Raw genomic sequence first — 23,092 nt, forward strand, 5'->3', positions numbered from 1 at the left:
AGAAGGGAGATAAGAGTGACTGCCTTTGACATCAAGGCAGCATTTGACCGAGTATAGCATCAAGCAGCCCCAGCAAAACTGGAGTCGGTCGTCACAGCTCCAGGGCATCACTGCAGGACTTCCTCAGGGTAGTGTCCTAGGCCCAACCATCGTCGGCTGCTTCATCAATGATCTTCCTTCCATCATAAAGTCGGATGTTCGCTGAATACTGCACAGTGGTTTAGCTCACTCGGCTAAATCGCTGGCTTTTAAAGCAGGCCAGCAGCACGGTTCGATTCCCGTACCAGCCTCCCCGGACAGGCGCCGGAATGTGGCGACTAGGGGCTTTTCACAGTAACTTCATTGAAGCCTACTCGTGACAATAAGGGATTTTCATTTTTTCATTTTCATTCATGGTCAAGACCAACTGCGACTCCTCACGTACTGAAGCAGTCCATGTCCAACTGCAGCAAAACGTAAACAATATCCACGCTTGGGCTGACAAGTGGCCAGTAACATTCACGCCACACAAGTGCCAGTCAATGACCATCTTTAACAAACAAGGATCTAACCATTGCCCTTTGATATTAAATAGCATTGCTAACGCTGAATCCCCGACTAGCAACATTCCATTGAGCAGAAACTAAACTGGACTAGCCACATAATACGCTGGCCACAAGAACACTTCTGAGGCTAGCAATCCTGCAATGAGTAACTCAGCATCTTGTTCCTCCAAAGTCTAACCACCATCTACAAGGCACAAGAGTGTGATGGAATATTCTTCACTTAGCTGGATGAGTGCCGCTCCAGCAACATTCAAGAAGCTTGACACCATCCAGGGTAGAGCAGCCAGCTTGATTGCTACCCCTTCCACACTCTCTACGACCGATGCACAGTACTAGCAGTGTGTACCATCTACAAGATGCACTGCAGCAACTTACCATGGTTTCTTACGCATCACCTTCCAAACCCACGACTGCTACCATCTCAAAGGATGAGGGCAGCAGATACCTGGGAACACGACCACCTGGAGGTTCCCCTCCAAGTCACTCTCACCATCCAGACTTGGGAAATATACCGCTATTCCTTCACTGTCGCTGGATCAAAATCCTGGATCTCTCTCCCTAACAGCACTGTGAGTGTACCTACACCTCAGGGACTCCAACGGTTCAAGAAGGCAGCTCGCCGCTACCTTACCCATGGCAACTAGGGATGGGCAATAAATGCTGGTCTAGCCAGCGATGCCCATAAATGAATAAATAATGTACCTGCCAATGTAAAAATATTTCCCAAGTATATCCTGTTCACACAAAACAGGACAAATCGAACCAGCTCATTTATCACCCCATCAGTCTACTCTTATGTTATGGAAGGTATCATTGTCATTGGCTGTACTATCAAGCAGCACGTACACGGTGAAACCTGCAGCCGCTGCTCAATTTGAGTTTCACCAGGGCCACTTAGTTCCAAACCTCATTACAGCCTTGGTCAAAACATGGACCAAAGAGCAGAACCCAAGCAGAGATTTAAGGGTGACTGCCCTTGACATCAAGACAGCATTTGACTTGCGGTTACATCAAGGAGCCCTGGCAAAAAAGATGGGAATCGGGGCGAAAACTCTCCAGTGCTTGGAGTCACACTTTGCAAAAAGGAAAATAGTTCTGCTTGAGAAGAAATTCCTCATTATCTCTGTCTTAAGTGGTGACCCCTTACTCTGAGATTATGCCTTATGGTCTTCCACAAGGGAAAACAACCTCTCAGCATCTACCCTATCAAGCCCCCTGGTAATCCTATAGGTCTCATAAGGCTGCCTCTCATTCCTAAACTCCAATGAGTACAGGCCCAACCTACTCAAATACTTCTCAAAAGGAAATCCCTCCATATCTGGGATCAAACTAGTGAACCTTCTCTGAACTGCCTGCAATACCAGTATATCTTACTTTAGATAAGGGGATCAAAACTGTTCATAGTGTTCCAGGTGTGGTCTGACTATTGCCTTGTATAGTTTGAGCAAGACTTCCCTATTGTTATACTCCATTCCCTTTGTGATCAAGGCCAACATTCCATTTGCCTTCCCTATTACCCGCTGAACTTGCATACTAACTTTGTGATTTATGCATGAGGACCCCCAAATTCTCCTGTGTGTATCTTTCTGCAGTCTTTCTCCATTTAAATAATATTTAGTTATTTTGTTCTTCCGACCAAAGTGCATAACTTTGGGCAGCACGGTAGCACAGTGGTTAGCACAGTTGCTTTACAGCTCCATGGTCCCAGGTTTGATTTCCGGCTTGGGTCACTATCTGTGCGGAGTCTGCACGTTCTCCCCGTGTCTGCTTGGGTTTCCTCCGGGTGCTTTTGTTTCCTCCCACAGTGCCAAGATGTGCAGGTTAGGTGGATTGGCCATGCTGAATTGCCCTTAGTGTCCAAAAAAGGTCAGGTGGGGTTACTGGGTTATGGGGATATAGAAGAGGTGTGGGTTTAGATAGGGTGCTCTTTCCAAGGGCTGGTGCAGACTCGATGGGCTGAATGGCCTCCTTCTGCAGTGTAAATTCTATGATTCTACGATTTTATTCAAGTTATTAAAAATATTATTGAATTCCAAAAATGAAAAATGATGTGGTAATGTTCTGAAACTTTTCTGTTTATGCTTTCAAAATATATGTTATCTTTTCATTGCAGATGGTATCTGGAAAAGTTTGAAGATTATCCAAAGTCAAGAAAGGCCTTAATACCTTTTCTGTATTGAAATGTTAAATACTTGTATTTGGCTAGATTTTCCGCTAGATAATAGGTGGCATGGTAGCACCGCCAACTTGTGACAATAATAAAGATTATTATTTGAATATAATGAACTGTGAAATGTTGGTGCACTTACTTCTGAGATGGGAATTAAATGGGCTATAAAGGTCATGGCCTGCCCATTCTAGTGCAAGAACCCTTTACCTTTGTGATAAGTATTAATTGTTTCTGAACAACCCCTCTGATGCCAAAAATTAAATTTTGCAAGCCTGGAATCTCATTCCTTCAGATTTCAGTCATTACAGGAGATGTTTTGAAAAATAAGTAGAAAATGTTTTTGTGCTTTCTCATTCTGACTTTTTAAAATCTCGATCCTCCTTTCCCCCTCATTGGGCGGGATTTACGATTTTTCATGCCGGCAGGAAATTCCAGTCCCATGCCAACACGGGTTTCCCATTGGCAGAGGTGAGATCGGTAGATCCCGCTGACGGCCCGCCTTCCCTGCCTAAAAACACACGGCGAGGTGGTCAGTAAATCCCGCCTATTATTTCAATTTCTTGCACTGCTTTGTTTGACATTGAGTTTGATATTCTAACTGGCAGTTTTTGGTTCAGGCTCTCTGCTCATTAATGATTCTTTCATCTTATTAAAGAATTACATGATTACTTGCTCTGTTCACAGAGATCCCAGACTCTCCATACAATGAGTTGCATTTTTACGGTTCTTTAATTTACAGTACATTCCAGTGCAAAATCTCATAAGAAGTCTATGTACAAATGTAATTAATGCAATCATTCACTGGTGAGAGCCGAAATACCGGCCAATAACAACTAACTTGACTCCTTTTCTTATTAAATGCTGCTCTCTAATATAATTAGCATAGTAAAATGTTGTATCATTACCCTATCTTGCAATACAACTTGACTGAAGTAATTAAAGATTATAATCAATAAGATGAAACTGGACTTTGTTAGTTTAAGATGGAACCATTAGTGCCATTATGTGACAATTATTATTGTCATATGTCATATATGTGACAATGTGTCAATGGGAACCAGTATGTGAGCTGAATAGTAAATCAGGAATGTTGTGAGAATGCATGTTACAGCCTGTGATTTACTCGGCTTGATGCAGAAGCCTTTTAATGTGCTGCTACTCTATGCTTTTCAGTCATGTTACTCGAGATATTTTCATTTTGGTGTGCAATATTTCGACAAGATGATGCTACATTTCAACAAGACAATGCTACTGAAAATGATGAGGTATTGAGGATTAAGAACTCTCTGTAAAATAATATGATTGAATTTCTATATGTAAAGCTGTATATATTCTCACGGGATTTGATCAATTTTGTTGAAATAGATATAATGATATGGGTTGGATTTTGTTGTCAACCGATATTTACCTGCAACAGAAACTTCTGATGCCGACACCATGTACAGTTAAAAATGTAGGAATAGGCCATTTAGCCTCTCAATCCTGTTGTATAACCCTCGGGGGGTTATGGGGAGAAGGCAGGAGAATGGGGATGAGAAAATATCAGCCATGATTGAATGGCAGAGCAGACTCGATGGGCCAAGTGGCCTAATTCTGCTCTGATGTCTTCTGGTCTAAGACCATTCAATGAAATCATCTCTGATTGTGACCCAAGTCTACACAACCATGAAATATGGGCAGTACGGTAGCATGGTGGTTAGCACAAATGCTTCACAGCTCCAGGGTCCCAGGTTCGATTCCTGGCTGGGTCACTGTCTGTGCGGAGTCTGCACGTCCTCCTCGTGTGTGCGTGGGTTTCCTCCGGGTGCTCCGGTTTCCTCCCACAGTCCAAAGATGTGCGGGCTAGGTGGATTGGCCATGCTAAATTGCCCGTAGTGTCCTAAAAAGTAAGGTTAAAGGGGGGGGGGGTTGTTGGGTTATGGGTATAGGGTGGATACGTGGGTTTGAGTAGGGTGATCATTGCTCGGCACAACATCGAGGGCCGAAGGGCCTGTTCTGTGCTGTACTGTTCTATGTTCTATGGCAATCTGGAAGTTGCTGCTCAAAATGGCCTGCTCCTCCATACGTTACCTGAAAATGTCATCCTGCTACTTGACTTGATATTTAAATGATATTCAGATATGCTGTGAACGCACCCGAACAAAATAGTGCTTTTCTATTCGAGTCTAATTTTGCTTTAACAGAGTGGCAATTTGCGAGCAAACAGCCTCTCTGGCACTGAAAATGAACTTGCACAAGAATGCATTCTCATTACTTCATATTGTAATTACTAATTTTTTAAAAAATGTATTAAAATTCTTTGCCTTTTTTATCTTGTTTCCTCGTTCTTTCCTTTTTATTTTACTTTCTATAACTGATCTGAAAATGAATTCACTGTTCCAACGTACAAGTCTGCACTGCTTATTAACTGTTCATCAACCTGATTAGATAACAATAGGCACAGTTGTTTTCTCAGTTAACATGGGTGCTAGCTGCCCTGCCTTTTGGACATTTCATAAGAACATCCAGGGTTCCCATAGGAAGTCTATGTATAAGGCTAACGAACAGCATTATTCACCAGACAGAGCAAAATCGAGTCTAATGTACTGCAGAGAACAGTCTTGATTGTTACCAATGGATTACAAATACAGTATTGCACAGCAGTATTAGCTAAAGTTCCTGAGGAAAGAAATTGGTTTTAGTACATTTTCACGAACAAAGCGCTTACCTTAACTTTGAGCCCAAAGTTTAACCTTCGGTATCATTTGAATGCTTGGGAAAAGCTGCCAGTGCCTGTACTGCTAATTTCCAGAGGATTATTTCCCTCCTTCTCTTCCTGTTTTCACACCAGATGTATTATGTATTGAGCAAAATCTATAAATGGATTCTGGCAAAATATATAACTGTCCCAGTGTCCACTATATTCCATTATGCTATAGTTCACTGTTAATACCCTCCCAGCACACGCCCACTGGCAATACACTGCTCACCCCCAGAATCCGTCCCTTGCTGACTTATCGAAATAAGTACCAACAAATCAGGCACCACCTTCTGTTGGACACACATGTACAGTTAAAATGTAGAAACACAAATAAGCAATATTGCTAATGGGAGCTTTTCATTACCATATATGTATTTGAGCATACATTTTGTATCCTTACATTGTAAGTTCACAGAATTTACAGTGCAGAAGGAAGTCATTCACCCCATCGAGTCTGCACCAGGCCTTGGAAAGAGCAGCCTACTTAAGCGCACACCTTCCACCCTATCCCCGTAACCCCACCTAACATTTTTGGACACTAAGGGCAGTTTAGCATAGCCAATCCACCTAACCTGCGCATCTTTGGACAGTGGGAGGAAACCAGAGCACCCGGAGGAAACCCAGATATGGGGAGAATGTGCAGACTCCACACAGACAGTGATCCAGGCCAGGAATCAAACTGGGACCCTGGAGCTGTGAAGCACTATTGCCAACCATTGTGCTACCGTACCGCCCAGTTAAGTTAAGCAGGTATTTTCCCCCATCTAGCAACAGCATTATTCCATTCAATTCACACACTATTTTCAAATCTACCTTTCTTATGGCAGTTGCATCCCCGGACATCTCTGTAACAATTTTTTTAGTGACTGGTGAACTCATTTTTACTGACAATTTGTGGATATTGTCTGTCATTTCTATAGCTGGTTAAGCTGATCAGCAGTCTTCAGACAAAAGCTTCCTTTGAATGGATTCATCAACTGCCCATGGTTCAAATAATCTTGCAGAAGGACACCTGTGAAAATCATATTGGATGTTCACTTAGAACATAGAACATAACAGTGCAGTACGGGCCCTTCGGCCCTCGATGTTGCGCCGACCTGTGAAACCACCTGAAGCCTATCTGACCTACACTATAGAACTATAGAACAATTGTTAAAGCAATTAATATAATGTTTTTCCTTCATTTTGGCTGTGCTTGTGAGCCATCTGATTATAAGGCATCACTAACTCTGAATCAGTTGTTCAAATAATTTTTGAGGATCTTTTCAAGGGTCTTTAAATTATTGTTTTAATAAACATGCAGGTTAATAACCATAAGAAAATATTTTCGTTCTCATTTGCAAAGAACCAGTACTTTCGCCATTCCAAACACAATTCAAAATCCTTTATCTGCAAGACACTCATTTGGCTGTTTCCCCATCAAGTAACATCATAATAATAATTTTACATTAACACTGCAATGAAGTTACTGTGAAAAGCCTAAGTCGCCACATTCCAGCGCTTGTTCGGGTACACAGAGGGAGAATTCAGAGTGTCCAATTTACCTAACAGTCGGTCTTTCGGGACTTGTGGGAGGAAACCGGAGCACCCGGAGGAAACTCATGCAGACACTGGGAGAACGTGCAGACTCCAGACAGACTGTGACCCAAGCCGGGAATCGAGCCTGGGACCCTGAAGCTGTGAAGCAACAGTGATAACCACTGTGCTACCGTGCATCCACAGCTGAATAATCTGAAAAATCAATAAAATCTCCAATATTCCAAACAACCCGTGTTCTTTTCGTTAAGAAAAAGCAAAGTACTGCAGAGGTCGATCACCTGAAATATGAACAGGAATGTTCAGAGAGAGAAACATTTCTCGCTCCACAGATGCTGCCAGACATGCTGAGTCTTCCCAGCATTTTCGTTTTTGTTACTAGTTTTAAAACCTCTGTTGTCACTAGGATATCTTGATGTAATTGTGTGGGCTAAATCACATCGTCCCACTCACAACAGGAACTCTGAAAAATTAGGCATCTTATTTTTACAACACTTTTCCCACCACATTCACATTCTCTCTTCACACTTTCAGGTGAAAGTCATGCTCGCTCCCTAATAACAGACTGGAACCACCAGATGGCAATAATCCTTATCCAATTTTGCATGTTGATATATTACAGTTTATATCCCAGAGAGCGGTCTATTATTAGTGCTCTTGCGTTGCCTTCTTGGACTGCAAGTCAACAGGGCACTTGCACTCCAGAGAAATCAATGTAGTTGATTATTTTTAAAACATTTTTATCAGGAATAAAAAAATCGCAGTCATAGTCCACCTGGCTCCAAAATGGAACATCCGAGCAATAAGTGACCAGTGTGAAATTTTGCTCTTCATCACCATAAAAAAAGTTTTTAAGCGTTTTTCAAAAGCAGATATAGATTTAAAGCAAGGTTTTTTTTTATCATTTTCTTTGTCACTCCTCGGCTTGGCTATACTATTGCACTCCTGGCTGGGCTCCAATTTTCTACCCTCTGTAAACTTGAGGTCATCCAGAACTCTGCTGCCCATGTCCTTACTCGCACCAAGTCGCATTCCCCTATCACGCTTGTGCTTGCTGACTTGCATTGGCTCCTTGTCGAGCAACGCCTTGATTTTAAAATTCACTGACTTGTTTTCAAATCCCTCCCATCGCCTCACCCCTTATACCTCTGTAATCTCATCCAGTTTGCAACCCTCTGAGGTATCCGTGCTCTTCAAAATCTGGCCTCTTGTAATCACTCCACCATTGGTGAGCTTGTCTTCAGCTGCCAAGGCCCTGAGCTCTAGAATTCCCTCCCTAAACCTCTCCCCCTCTCTAATTTGCTTTTCTTCTTTCACGTCTCCTTTAATGTACTTAATTGACCAGGCCTTTGATCATCTGCCCTGATATCTCCTTATGTAGCTCTGTCAAACGTTGTTTTACAAAACCTGCATAAATCGGCAGCACAGGTGGATAGTACTGTGGCTTCACAGCGCCAGGGTCCCCGGTTCGATTCCCTGCTGGGTGACTGTCTGTGCGGAGTCTGCACGTCCTCCCCATACCTGCGTGGGTTTCCTCCGGGTGCTCCGGTTTCCGCCCACAGTCCAAAGATGTGCTTTGTGGATTGGTGGATTGGCTATGCTAAATTGTCCTGAGTGTTCAAAAAGGTTGGGAGGGGTTATTGGGTTACGGGGTTAGGGTGGAAGTGAGGGCTTAAGTGGGTCGGTGCAGACTCAATCGGCCGAATGGCCTCCTTCTGCACTGTATGTTCTAAATCACTTTGTTTTATTACATTGAAGGCACTATATAAATGCAAGTGTTGTAAATAGTGGTGGCACAGTAGAAATCCTTCCAGTAAATGATCCCAAAAGAGTGGATCTCATTACATGCAACCTAATAGGATCAATTTCAGCCTGAATTCCTGGCAGCTGCATAAACAGTTGAAGCTGAATGTTTGATATTGAAAATCAGTTGTTGCTTCCCCACCAACATCAACTTAATAACTCCGATTTCTTTCCCTCAATGCAGTCTTGGATCAACACATTTTATGCGGAACAGTAATCAGCAACAGCCTGCATTTACACAGTACCCTTAAACAAAAGAGCTGTGATCCCTTGTCGGCCATGGGCAGCACGATAGCATGTTGGTTAGCATTTTTGCTTCACAGCTTGGCTTGGGTCACTGTGCGGAGTCTGCACGTTCTCCCCGTGTCTGTGTGGGTTTTCTCCGGGTGCACCGCTTTCCTCCCATAAGTCCCAAAAGACATAGGCCAGGATTCTCCCGGAATCGGGAGGGCGGCCCATACTGGCGTAATGTTCTATGTTCTAAAGAGCTGCGTGAACCACTCTGCACTTCCGGGGGCTAGGCCGGCGCTGGAGGGGTTGGCGCTGTGCCAACCGGCGCCGAAGGGCCTCCGCCGGCCGGCGTGAGTTGGCGCAATGGCAGGACCGCCAGCTTGTTCCCAGAACCGCTGGCGTGTTTCCTGCGCATGCGCAGGGGGTTTCTTCTCCGCGCCAGCCATGGCAGAGCCCTACACAGGCTGGCGCGGAGGGAAAGAGTGCCCTACGGCACAGGCCTGCCCACAGATCGGTGGGCCCCGATTGCGGGCCAGGCCACTGTGGCCCCCCCCTCCCTTGGGGCCGGATACCCCCCCCCCCCCCCCCCCCCCCCCCGAGGGCTCCGCTAGCTGCCCTGCAATCCCCGCCTCCGCCCGAAAACCGGGCCGGAGAATTCGGGGGGGGGGGCCGGATTCACGTCCCCCCCCCAGCGATTCTACGACCCGGCAGGGGGTTGGAGAATCCCAACAATGATTTTGGGTGAATTGGACATTTGATTTCTCCCACTAGGGGATTTTCACAGTAACTTCATTGCAGTGTTAATGCAAACCTACTTGTAACACTAATAAAGATGATTGATTTATTTTGTTTCATTGCTGGTGCTTCACAGGAGAATTTGACAGAGCCACATAAGGCGATATTACGAGGGCAAATCAAAAGCTTAGTTTTATGGAGTGTTTTACAGGAGGTTAGAAATGCAGAAATACCGATGGAAGAAATTTCAGAGTTCAGAGCCTAGGCAACTAATGACATGGCTAGAATGGTGGAGCAATTAAAATCAGGGATACACAAGAGTCCAGAATTGGACAGGCTTTTGATACTTGTCCCATAAACATTCTATTTGCCCTGCATCATCAATTATTTGGTCATTTAATCTCTTCTGTCTTGCACCCTATCACAGATTTTCCTTTTTGTTCTTTTTTCACCCTCTTCCTTTTTCTACCTATTACGGAGAGAGGCAAAACTGAACTCCTTTATTTTCTCACCAGCTGTTCATAAGCAGAGGTGTTTAAATGTTTGAAGTAGCCTGTGACCTGTTTCCCTCAACCCTCTGTTAGTGAAGTCAATTTCTAAAGTGACTCGGAGCAAACTCTCATTTGGGGTAAATCCGAAGTATTGTTTATTCATACTTTGCAACCTGGCAAATGGTCACAAATTCACACACACACACACACACACACAAACACACAATAGGATAGTTGCAAAGAAATAACAACAATGATGAGTAACAAAATAAATAACACCACATTTCATGTGATAGCCAGAGTCCAGAAAGTCAGAGCCCAATGAGGGTTCCTTCATGGAGGAGCTACAGTTCAGGTGAGTCAGCTAGCTGAAGCAGGTTTTGAAGAATTCCTTGAAAGCTAATGGTTTTGGTGCAAGATAAGGTTGGTATGCATGGACTGGATCTGCTTGGCAGGTGATTGCAGGAATCTTCCAGACAAACAGACTCTGAGGAAGCTTAGAATCTATGCAGTCTGTTGGTAGCTTTGAGACTTGTTTAATTTATTGCTGGCTGGAGTTTAAACAGCAGAATGAATTGCGAGTCCAGATATGTAGTGTTAAAACTTAAAAGGTTGTAAGTTTTGGGCATATGGAGCTGGATTCTCCGATTTGAAGGCTAAGTGCTGACGCTGGCGTGGGAACAGTAGCGTTTTATCGCCCGAAAAGCCGGCGCAAAAGCTGCACCGATTCTCCGTCTGGTGGGGGCCTAGCAGGCACGCAGCGTAAAGCCTCACTGCTGATACAGCCAGAGTATTGCCACATCCACGGCCCCGCATGTGGACGGCAGCGGCCTGCAGCGGCCGCACCGTGCAACATGGCGCCGGCCGCGTGCGGGACCGGCCTGCCAAAATCTGCCCCCCCCCCTGTAATCAGCCCCGCCACTCCCAGAACACCCCCCCACCCCCCCCAGAGCACCCCCCACCCGTACCCCCAGCTCCTGCCAAAGCCCCGCCACTCCCAGAACACCCCCCCCCCCCCCAGAGCGCCCCCCACCCATACCCCCAGCTCCTGCCAAAGCCCCGCTTGCCCGCGGACTCAGTCAGCAGCTGCCACGCCGGGTTCATGAAAATAAAAAGGACAAGCGTTCCATGCCATCGGGAACTCGTCCCATCGGGGGTGGAGCATCGGGGTAGGGAATCTCGTGACGTCCTGAGGCCGTTCGGTGGGCATGCGGCGTTCTCTTCCATTTTTGAGGGGGCAGAGCATTGCGAAAGTGGCACCGCCCCCAATTTCGGCGCAAATGGGGATTTTCGGGCCGAATGTAATTTCGGTGTTGATGACCGGAGAATCGCGCTCATGATGTTTGCTGTAAATGAGTCAGTTGCAGACTACCAGCAGTTTCTCTGTCTCTGGCCAAAATCTATTCACCTTAGGACATAGATGGTGGCTTTTAGCACCTCTACAATTATATCAAGTCTTGATGACAGCTTTGTTGATTATAAAGTATCCTCACAATGCGAGGTGCAGATTTCACAAGGGTGAGAGTTGAGCTTTTGTCCTGTAACTGCTGGCGAAAATTTCCAAAAACTGTAGGCAATCTGTGAGTCATATGACCTGTAGCAGCCATTGTTTGGTTCAGCAATGCCTGTTTTTAAATAAATAAAAAAGCACGGTTTGATATAAACAGTTTATAATCTGATGCCCTGGGGACATGACATAACTTTTCCCAGTTTTCCAGAATTGGAGGAGTGTAGAGATATTGGAAAGCTGAAGAGCTGAAGGATATTACAATAATAAGAAGGAATGAGATAATGTCATGATTTGCAAACAAGGATGAGAATTTTAAAATCAAAGCGTTTCTACATCGGGAACCAATGAAGGTCATTGAACCCAGGGGTGATGGGTGAGCAGGGAACAATGGAGTTTTCAGTGAGCTGAAGTTTATAGTGGGAGGCCAGGACAATATTTGAAATATTCTAGAACTAACAAAGGTATGGATGAGTAAGCAGCAGATGAGTGGGTGCAGAGGAAGAGTCGGGCAGTATTACAAATAGAGCAGATAAGGGGCTTGATTTTCAGTGCCCGTTGGGTGTGGGAGGAATTGGATGAAGTAGGGTTGGGGGGGGGGCCTTGGCTGGGGTGGGCTGCCATGGGAGGGAGGAGGGGAACCGTCTGCGGGGGGAGGGGGTAACCGCGAGTGCGGCTCCACCATGCCAACCCCTGGATCGTGTGTGGGGACAACCCGTTCTGGGTACAACCATCTGTCCCTGCCCATCTGTCTAAACGACCACCTGTAACCCACACCGACTGCTGTGGCCTCTGGCCATGTGGCTGAGGGTGTACAGGCTTCGCTGGTCGTTTAAACGGATGATGCACAGAGCATGTTGCAGGAGGCTCTCCTTCAACAAGGAGTTGGTGCGGCACATGTGCCATGTCCTCAGGGACTAGGAGGAGGACACCCGCTCCTGGTGATCATCAAGGTCACTGCAGCTCTGAACTTTAAGCTGTGCCTTCCACAACCTGACGGAGCAGTGGGGCAACGAGCGGCAGGTGGGGAATGAGGAACGTGTGGCCACCTCCGAGGAGGAGGAGAATGAGTACGAAGATGATGAGGCAGTAACGGACCAGCAGGGGCTGGAGGATGAACCCGGGCATGAACGAGAGGACCAGCCGGAGGCTGCAGCACAGACAGCAGCGGCAAGGGTCCGGCAGGCCCTAAGGGTCAGGGTGGCCCTCGTACCCACCTGCTTCACTTAGGACATGGCCTGGTCCATCAGCGCTACCTTTTCCAACAACCCCCCCATTTCCCACCCTCCCAGGGTGTGTGCTACATCACTCCAGGGTGCTGGGACTGTGACGGCACCATCAGCGGGTGACTGTTGAGGGTAGGATAACTCGCAGAGAGCTAAGCGCTGGTGCTCCTCCATCTATGCCATATTCTTTTTTAAAAAATAATTTTTATTGAAGTTTTCACAAAATATCAACAACAAAAATATAAAGTACAAAATGCAAAAAATGTAAAGGAAACTCAGTAACAAAAATAATAAATTAACACCCGCCCAAACACATAGCAAATATATACACCCAGACAAACCCATATATAGAAACAAAACTGAAATAATCCCCCCCCCCACCCAACCCCGGGTTGCTGCTGCCACTGATCGTTGTCTACTGTTCTGCCAGGAAGCCTAGGAACGGTTGCCACCGCTTGAAAAACCCCTGTACCGACCCCCTCAAAGCAAATTTCACCCTTTCCAATTTGATAAAGCCCGCCATGTCATTGATCCAGGCCTCAACATTTGGGGCCTCGCATCCCTCCACTGAAGACGAATCCTCCGCCGGGCTACCAGGGACGCAAAGGCCAGAAGACCGGCCTCTTTCACCTCCTGCACTCCCGGCTCCTCTGCGACCCTAAATATTGCGAGCCCTCAGCCCGGTTTGACCCTGGACCCTACCACCCTCGACACCATCCTTGCTACGCCCTTCCAAAATTCCTCCAGCGCTGGGCATGCCCAGAACATATGGGCGTGGTTTGCTGGGCTCCCTAAGCACCTAACACACCTGTCCTCACCCCCAAAAAAACGGCTCATCCTTGTCCCGGTCATGTGTGCCCTATGCAACACCTTAAACTGTATGAGGCTGAGCCTCGCAGATGAAGAGGAAGAGTTGAATCTCCCTAGGGCATCTGCCCAAGTCCCCTGCTCGATCACCTCCCTAGCTCCTCCTCCTCCTGCATCACCTGGTATATTGCCGAAATCTTCCCCTCTCCAACCCACACTCCGGAGAGCACCCTATCCTGTACCGTGCGTGGCGGCAGCAGCGGAAATCCCACCACTTGCCGCCGAACAAACGCCCTTACCTGTAGGTACCTAAAGGTGTTTCCCGGGGGGAGCCCGTACCTCTCCTCCAGCTCACCCAGGCTCGCGAACTTCCCATCCGCGAATAGGTCCCCCAACCTCCTTATCCCTGCCCTGTGCCACCCAGCAAACCCTCCATCTTTCCTCCCCGGGACAAACCGATGGTTTCCCCGTATCGGGGTCCACACTGAGGACCCCAACTCCCCCTGTGCCGACTCCACTGCCCCCAGATTTTGAGGGTAGCCGCCACCACCGGGTTCGTGGTATACCTCGTCGGAGGGAGTGGCAGCAGCGCCGTTGCCAGTGCCTCCAGACTCGTACCCTCACAAGACGCCGTTTCCAGCCTCTTCCATGCCGCCCCCTCCCCCTCCAGCACCCACTTGCGCACCATCGCCACATTAGCGGCCCAGTAGTATCCACAGAGATTGGGCAGCGCCAGCCCCCCACCATCCCTAGTCCGCTCCAGGAATACTCTTCTCACCCTCGGAGTCCCACGTGCCCATACAAACCCCGTTATGCTCCTATTGACCCGTCTAAAAAAGGCCTTTGGGATAAGGATGGGGAGGCACTGGAACAGAAACAAAAACCTCGGGAGCACCGTCACCTTCACTGACTGCATCCTACCCGCCAAAGACAGTGGTAGCACATCCCACCTCTTGAACTCCTCCTCCATCTGCTCCACCAGCCTCGTGAAATTAAGTCTATGTAGGGTCCCCCAGCTCCTGGCCACCTTGACCCCCAAATATCTAAAGCTCCTCTCCGCCCTTTTTAGTGGGAGCTCACCAATCCCCCTCTCCTGGTCTCCTGGGTGAACCACGAACAGCTCACTCTTCCCCATGTTGAGCTTATACCCCGTAAATTCCCCGAACTCCCTGAGGATCCTCATTACCTCCGGCATCCCCCCCATTGGGTCCGCGACATAAAGTAGCAGGTCGTCCGCATAGAGCAATACCCTATGCTCCTCCCCGCCCCGCACCAGCCCCCTCCTGTTCCTTGACTCCCTCAGTGCCATAGCCAGGGGTTCAATCGCCAGTGCGAAGAGCAGGGGGTGCAGGGGACACCCCTGCCTCGTCCCTCGATACAGCCAAAAGTACTCAGAACTCCTCTTGTTCATGGCCACACTCGCCACCGGGGCCTCATACAATAACCTGACCCACCTGATGAACCCCTCCCCAAACCCGAACCTCTTCAGCACCTCCCACAAGTACCCCCACTTTACCCGATCAAAGGCCTTCACAGCGTCCATCGCCGCCACTATCTCCGCCTCCCCCTACCTTGCCGGTATCATAATGACGTTCAGGAGCCTCCGCACATTCGCATTCAATTGCCTCCCCTTCACGAACCCCGTCTGGTCTTCGTGAATGACCTGCGGTGCACAATCCTCAATTCTCGAGGCTAAGACCTTCGCCAGCACCTCAGCACCACATTTAACAGTGAAATCGGCCTGTAAGACCCACACTGCAGGGGGTCCTTGTCCCGCTTCAGGATCAAGGAAATAAGTGCCCTAGACATCGTCGGGGGCAAAGCCCCCCCCCCCCCCCCCCCCCCTTGCCTCATTGAAGGTCCTAACCAACAATGGGCCCAGCAAATCCACATACTTTTAGTAAAATTCGGCCGGGAAACCATCCGGCCACGGTGCCTTCCCCCCCTGCATGCTCCCTATCCCTTTGGTCAGCTCCTCCAGCCCAATCGGAGCCCCCAAACCCACCACCAGTCCCTCCTCCACCTTCGGGAACCTCAGTTGGTCCAGAAAGCGGCCCATTCCTCCCTCCTCCAGTGGGGGCTCGGACCAATACAGTTCCTCATAAAAGTCCCTGAAGACCCCATTGATGTCAACCCCACTTCACGCCACACTCCCCCTCCTGTCCCTAACTCCCCCAATCTCCCTAGCTGCGTCCCGCTTCTGAAGCTGATGCGCCAGCATCTGGCTTGCCTTTTCCCCATACTCATAGATGGCCTTTCTCCACTGCGTCTCCACCTTCCTGGTGGTCAACAGGTCGAATTCGGCCTGGAGGCGACACCTCTCCCTCAACAGTCCTTCCTCCAGCTCCTCCACGTACCTCCTGTCCACCCTCACCATCTCCCCCACCAGCCTCTCCCTCTCCCTCTACTCTCTCCTCTCCTTATGGGCCCTAATGGAGATTAGCTCTCCCCTGACCACCGCCTTCAGCGCCTCCCAGACCATCCCCACTCGAACCTCCCCGTTGTCGTTAGCCTCCAGGTATCTTTCTATGCTACCGCGAACCCGCTTACTCACCTCCTCATCTGACAACAGTCCCACATCCAAGCGCCACAGCAGGCGCTGGTCTCTCTCCTCCACTAGCTCCAAGTCTACCCATTGCGGGGCATGATCTGAAATGGCTATCGCCGAGTACTCAGTATCCCCTACCCTCGTGATCAGCGCCCGACTCATAACGAAGAAATCAATCCGGGAATAGGCCTTATGAACATGTGAGAAAAATGAGAATTCACTGGCCCTCGGCCTTGCAAATCTCCAAGGATCTACCCCTCCCATCTGGTGAGTACTCTAGCCACCGCTGGCCTCCTGCCCGTCCTGGATCTGGAGCGATCCAGTGTCGGATCCAACACCGTGTTGAAGGCTCCCCCCATTATTAGGCTCCCCACTTCCAGGTCCGGGATTCGGCCTAGCATGCGCCGCATAAAACCCGCATCGTCCCAGTTCGGGGCGTAAACATTAACCAGTACCACCCTCTCCCCTTGCAACTTACCACTTACCATTACGTACCTACCGCCATTATCTGCCACAATGCTCGACGCCTCGAACTCTTTCCCACCAGAATCGCCACACCCCGATTTTTTGCATCTAACCCTGAATGGAACACCTGGCCTACCCACCCCTTCCTCAATCTTACCTGGTCCGCCATCTTCAGGTATGTCTCCTGGAGCGTGACCACATCCGCCTTCAGCCCCTTCAGGTGCCCGGGCCCGCTTAATCGGCCCATTCAGTCCCCTTACGTTCCAGGTTAGCAGCCGGATCGGGGGGCTGCACACCCCCCCCCCCCCTCCCCCGCCGGCTAGCCATAACCCCTCCGCGGGCAGCCACGCACCCACACCCCACGCTCGGCCCGTTACCCACGGCGGCAGACCCCCGTCCCTCCCCCCCCCCCCCCCCCCCCCCACAGGACCCCTCCTAGCTGCGATACTCCCCCCATTGCACTCCCGCAAATCAGCTGACTCCAGCTGACCCCGGCTGCTCCCGCCCCTCCTTCGACTCCTCCCCTTGTGGGACATCCCCTCCCCCTCCGTTGCCCACGTGATGTGACCATTAATTCACTCGGAACACGATTGGAAGTAAACTGTGGTTTTAATAGTCTTACAACTGAGCCTCCCTGCGACCAGAAGAACTGAGGGCAGGCTCACACGGCTGCAGCACTTTATACGTCCGGTAGTGGGAGGGGCCATGGGCGGAGCCAAGGGTGGAGCCCTGTACAAGCTCCTCATCTCCCCCTATGGGCAGAGCCACGCAACGGCTCACAGTCAGAGCCCACAAGGACACAATACCATACAGTACAATACAGTGTGAATTACATTCACCACATTCACCCCCTGTAAAAAAATCAAGTCCGGCGGGGGTGACGGGTCTACAGGTTGAGCCGGTCCGGTGGCCGAGTCGTCCTTTGGGATCGGCGGAGCACCGGGATTGCAGCCTCTTTGGGTGGCTGGGTGGTGATGGTCGGTGTGGGTATGGGGGTGGACTCCAGGGGTGTATCGGTCCGAGCTCCATTCCTGACCGGTGCGACGGGCGAAGGGGGGGCGCAGGAAAACTATAGGCGTGGGGGGTTGGGTGGGGTGTATTGTGAGGAGTACCTCGGCGGTGGTGGTGGTGGTGGTGGATCCTGCAGGCGCCAGGTCCCGGAGGGAAACAATGTCCTGACGGCCGTCGGGGTATTCAATAAATGCGTAGTGTGGGTTTGAGTGTAGCAGTAGCACTCTCTCTACTAGTGGGTCCGTTTTGTGTGTCCGGATGTGTTTCCGGAGAAGAACCGGGCCCGGTGACCTCAACCAGGATGGGAGCGAAGCCCCCGTGGTAGTGCCCCTAGGGAAAACAAATAATCGTTCGTGAGGGGTCTGGTTGGTGGCGGTGCACAGGAGGGACCTAATAGCATGGAGCGCGTCGGGGAGGACCTCCTGCCAATGGGAGGTCGGGAGATTCCTGGACCGGAGGGTCAGTAAGACGGTCTTCCAGACCGTCGCGTTCTCCCTCGCCCCCTGCCCGTTCCCCCTGGGTTGGAGCTGGTAGTCCTGCTCGAGGCGATGCCCTTGTTGAGCAGGTACTGACGCAGCTTGTCGCTCATGAAGGACGAACCCCTGTCGCTGTGTACATAGCTGGGGAAACTGAACAGGGTGAAGACACTGGGCAGGGCTCTGATGACTGTGTGGGAGGTCATATCCGGGCACGGGATGGCAAAGGGGAAGCGGGAGAATTCGTCTATGACGTTGAGGAAGTACACATTTCGATTGGTCAAGGGAGTGGCCCTTTGAAATTGATGCTCAGGCGTTCAAAGGGCCGGGGTGCCTTTACCATGTGGGCCTTGTCTGGTCCATAGAAATGCGGTTTGCACTCCGCGCAGATCGGGCAATCCCTGGTGATGGCTTTTACCTCCTCAGTGGAGAAAGGCAGATTTCGGGCTTTGATGTAGTGGGCGAGCCCGGTGACCCCCGGGTAGCAGAGGTCATTGTGGATAGCCTTCAGGCGGTCGCCTTGCGCGCTGGCGCATGTGCCGTGGGACAGGGCATCTGGGGGCTCGTTGAGCTTCCCCGGTCGATATATGATGTCATAATTATAGGTGGAGAGTTCGATCCTCCACCGCAAGATTTTATCATTTTTTATTTTGCCCCTTTGTGAGTTGTCGAACATGAAGATCTTTGGTCGGTGATGAGGGTAAACCTCCTACCTGCGAGGTTGTGCCTCCAGTGCCGTACGGCTTCCACAATGGCTTGAGCTTCTTTTTCGACTGAGGAGTGTCAAAGTTCCGAGGCGAAGAGGGTTCGGGAGAAGAAAGCTACTGGTCTCCCTGCCTGGTTCAGATGGCGGCGAGAGCGACCTCTGAGGCGTCGCTCTCCACCTGAAAGGGGACGGATTCATCCACTGCCCGCCTAGCGGCTTTGGCGATGTCCTCCTTGATGCAGTTGAAGACCTGGCGAGCCTCAGCTGACAGTGGGAAGAGTGTGGTCTTAAATAGTGGGCGGGCTTTGTCCGCATACTGGGGGACCCACTGGGCGTAATAAGAGAAGAATCCCAGGCACCTCTTGAGGGCCTTGGGGCAATGGGGGAGGGGGAGTTCTAAGAGGGGGTGCATACGGTCCGGGTCGGGGCCCAGGACTCCGTTTTCCACGACATAGCCGAGGATGGCTAGTCTGGTAGTGCGGAAAACGCATTTCTCCTTATTGTAGGTGAGATTGAGTTTCTGGGCGGTTTGGAGAAACTGGTGGAGGTTGGCATCGTGGTCCTGCTGATCATGGCCGCAGATGGTGACATTGTTCAAGTACGGAAACGTGGCCCGCAGCCCGTACTGGTCCACCATTCACTCCATTGCTCGTTGGAACACCGAGACCCCATTCGTGACGCCAAAGGGGACCCGGAGGAAATGGAAGGGGCGGCCATCTGCCTCGAACGCCGTGTAGTGGCGGTCCTCCGGGCGGATTGGGAGCTGGTGGTATGCAGACTTCAGATCCACCGTGGAGAATATGCGGTACTGGGCGATCTGGTTGACCATGTCTGCAATTCTGGGGAGGGGGTACGCATCGAGGTGCGTGAACCGGTTAATGGTTTGGCTATAATCAACCATCATCCGGAACTTTTCCCCGGTCTTGACGACCACTACCTGAGCTCTCCAGGGGCTGTTACTGGCCTCTATGACTCCCTCACATAGGAGCCGCTGGACTTCGGTTCTGATGAACACTCTATCCTGCAGGCTGTACCGCCTGCTGCGGGTGGCTACTGGTTTACAGTTAGCTGTTAGGTTAGCGAAGAGTGGAGGGGGGTTGATTTTTAGGGTCGCTAAGCTGCATATAGTGAGTGGAGGTAGGGGTCTGCCGATGCTGAGTGTGAGGCTCTTGAGGTTGCATTGGAAATCGAGCCCGAGTAACAGCGGGGTGCAGAGGTCGAGGAGTACGTACAGCTGGAAATTAGAGTAGCTGGCGCCCTGAATCATTAGGGTCGCGACGGTGCGCCCTTGTATTTGGACCGAGTGTGAGCCCCAGGCGAGGGAGATATTTTGCCATCTAGGTCAGGATGTACGAAGCTCTCGGTGCTCCCGGAGTCGAAGAGGCACGGTGTCTTGTATCCGTTCATTTGAACGGACATCATCGAGCTCTGGAGGTGCTTCGGATGCGACTGGTCCAACGTGACTGCGTTGAGTTGCAGGTAGTCGGCGGCTCGGTCAGCAGTGCTGGAGTGGCCCCGTTATGACTGTCCGCGGAGGTCGTAGTCGTCGGGGTGAACATCGGGTGATGGCCAAGATGGCATCCCCTGTTGCTCGCACGTGGCGGGTGATGAAGAAGATGGCGTCCAAAATGGCTGCCCCCGTTGATCGCACGTGGCGGGCGGCGAGGAAGATGGCGTCCAAGATGGCGGCCCCCATGACTCGCACATGGCCGGCCGCGTGGGGGAGGATTGCCAAGGTGGTGGCCCCCATGAGTCGCACATGTCGGGCGGAGTCGGCAGACACGCTGCAACGTTGCGGGGCCTGCGGGCCTGCGAATTGGGGGAGCGATTGCTCTGGACTGCGGGGGAGTTAGAGGGTTTTGATCTCGCCAGTCATACTCTGGCATAATGTCCTTTTCGGCCGCAGCTGTTGCAGGTCACGTTGCGGGCCGGGCAGTGCTGCCGTGGGTGTTGGGGCTGGCCATAAAAATGGCACGCTGGCGCTCCATAGTGAGTGGGTGGCCGCGCGGCGCAGGCCTGGGGCAGTCGCTGGTCGGGGGTCCACGATGGGGTCGCTTTGTCCACGGGGAATGAGTTTCGACTTCGGAACGCAACCTCCATAGTAGTTGCTAGCTCTACCGTGTCCTCCAAGTTCTGGGCCCCTTTCTTGGGTAGTCGCTGGCCGGAGTTAGACCGGAGCCCCGCAACGTACACATCACGGACAGCGAGTTCCATATGCTGGGAGGCCATTACAGCCTGAAAATTGCAGTCCCGAGCAAGGGCTTTTAAGTCGCGCAGGAAGTCCTCTAGCGACTCTGCGGGGCGCTGGCGGCGGGTAGTGAAAATGTGCCGCGCGTAGACCTCGTTTACCGGCCACACGTACAATCGGTCGAGCATAGCAAGGGCCTCAGTATAGGAGTCGGTACAATTAAGTTGCGTAGAGATGCGATGGCTCACCTGTACGTGCGGTAGACTGAGTTTCTGCTCCTCTCTAGTCTCGGAGGTGATCGATTAAGCAAGGTAGGCCTTGAAACACCGAAGCCAGTGTAGCAAGATTTCCTTCACCCCTGCAGCCTGCGGGTCGAGTTCTAGTTGATCAGGTTTGAGGGCTGATTCCATAGTAGTTTTCTTCAAGTTTTCTAAGACTATTAAATTGATGTGACCATCAATTCACTCGGAACACGATTGGAAGTAAACTGTGGTTTTAATAGTCTTACAACTGAGTCTGCCTGCGAGCAGAAGAACTGAGGGCAGGCTCACACAGCTGCAGCACTTTATACTTCTGGTAGTGGGAGGGGCCATGGGCGGAGCCATGGGCAGAGCCAAGGGTGGAGCCCTGTACAAGCTCCTCATCTCCCCCTATGGGCAGAGCCGCGCAACGGCTCGCAGACAGAGCCCACAAGGACACAATACCATACAATACAATACAGTGTGAATTACATTCACCACACCACCCACAGGGTCCCCGACTCCCCCTCCACCCCAAGCATGGGGAAAAGCCCGTGCTTCCCCGTTCTGGCCCCGCCCCTTCCAGCCTTCAGCCCGGGAAAAAAAGCCCGTGATTTCCACCTGCCCAGCCCCGCCTCTTCTGGAGCAGTTCCTATTCACAGGCCCAGTCCTCTCACCCCCATCTCGGGCCTTCCACTCCCCCGCGGGGGCCCCGACCCCCCTACCGACCCTCCACCCCCACTCCATTTATTTGCCTCCCTTCACTAACCCACCCGATGGATCTAACCAAATCAGTGCCCAACTCACCCCCACCATCCACCCTAAATCGCAAAAAAACAAGAAAAAACAAGAACAGAGAACGAACAAAAAGAACCTCCACTTGAAGTGTAACACAACCTCAGCAATCCCCAACCATTCCAATGCACGGCCCCCACCCCGACCCTCAGTTTGTGTCCAACTTCTCGGCCTGAACAAAGGCCCACGCCTCCTCCGGGGACTCGTAATAATGGTGCCGGTCCTTGTAGGTGACCCACAGATGCGCTGGCTGCAACATGCCAAACTTCACCCCCTTCCTGTGCAGCACCACCTTCGTCTGGTTGTACCCAGCCCGCTTCTTCGCCACCTCCGCACTCCAGTCCTGATAAATTCAAACCTCCGCGTTCTCCCACCTGCTGCTCCGCTCTCTCTTGGCCCACCTGAGGACACACTCCCGATCAGCGAATCGGTGAAACCGCAGCAGCACCGCCCGCGGCGGCTCGTTAGCCCTTTGGCCTCCTCGCCAGCACTCTATGGGCCTCTTCCTGCTCCAGGGGCCCTTGAAAGGACCCCGCTCCCACCAGCAAGCTTGACATAGTGACCACATAGGCCCCCACGTCCGACCCCTCCAGCCCCTCCGGGAGGCCCAGGATCCACAGATTCTTCCACCTCAACCGATTCTCCATCTCCTCGAACTGCTCCTGCCATTTCTTGTGGAGCGCCCCGTGCGCCTCCACCTTTACCGCTAGGCCCAAGATCTCGTCTTCGGCTCCGAGACCTTCTGTCGGACCTCGCGGATCGCCACCCCCTGGGCCTCCTGGGTCTCCAGCAACTTATCAATGGAAGCCTTCATCGGCTCCAGCAGGTCCGCTTCAAGCTCCCTGAAGCAGCGCTGGAGAGCCTTCTGTTGCT

At 50.9% G+C, this 23,092-nt stretch overlaps 1 protein-coding gene across 1 annotated transcript in view; it reads left to right on the forward strand.

Annotated features, from left to right (window-relative positions):
• Positions 1-2,993, forward strand: part of srd5a1 (steroid-5-alpha-reductase, alpha polypeptide 1 (3-oxo-5 alpha-steroid delta 4-dehydrogenase alpha 1)) — a 48,019-nt gene extending 45,026 nt beyond the window's left edge. Inside the window, exon 5 of the mRNA XM_038797195.1 lies at positions 2,659-2,993. Within this exon, the coding sequence (XP_038653123.1) occupies positions 2,659-2,725 (67 nt within the window). The 3' untranslated portion in view covers positions 2,726-2,993. The remainder of the gene's footprint in view (positions 1-2,658) is intronic.
• The last annotated feature ends 20,099 nt before the right edge of the window (positions 2,994-23,092 follow it).

The sequence above is a fragment of the Scyliorhinus canicula genome, chromosome 5, assembly GCF_902713615.1.
Source record: "Scyliorhinus canicula chromosome 5, sScyCan1.1, whole genome shotgun sequence".
Classification (NCBI taxonomy): domain Eukaryota; kingdom Metazoa; phylum Chordata; class Chondrichthyes; order Carcharhiniformes; family Scyliorhinidae; genus Scyliorhinus; species Scyliorhinus canicula.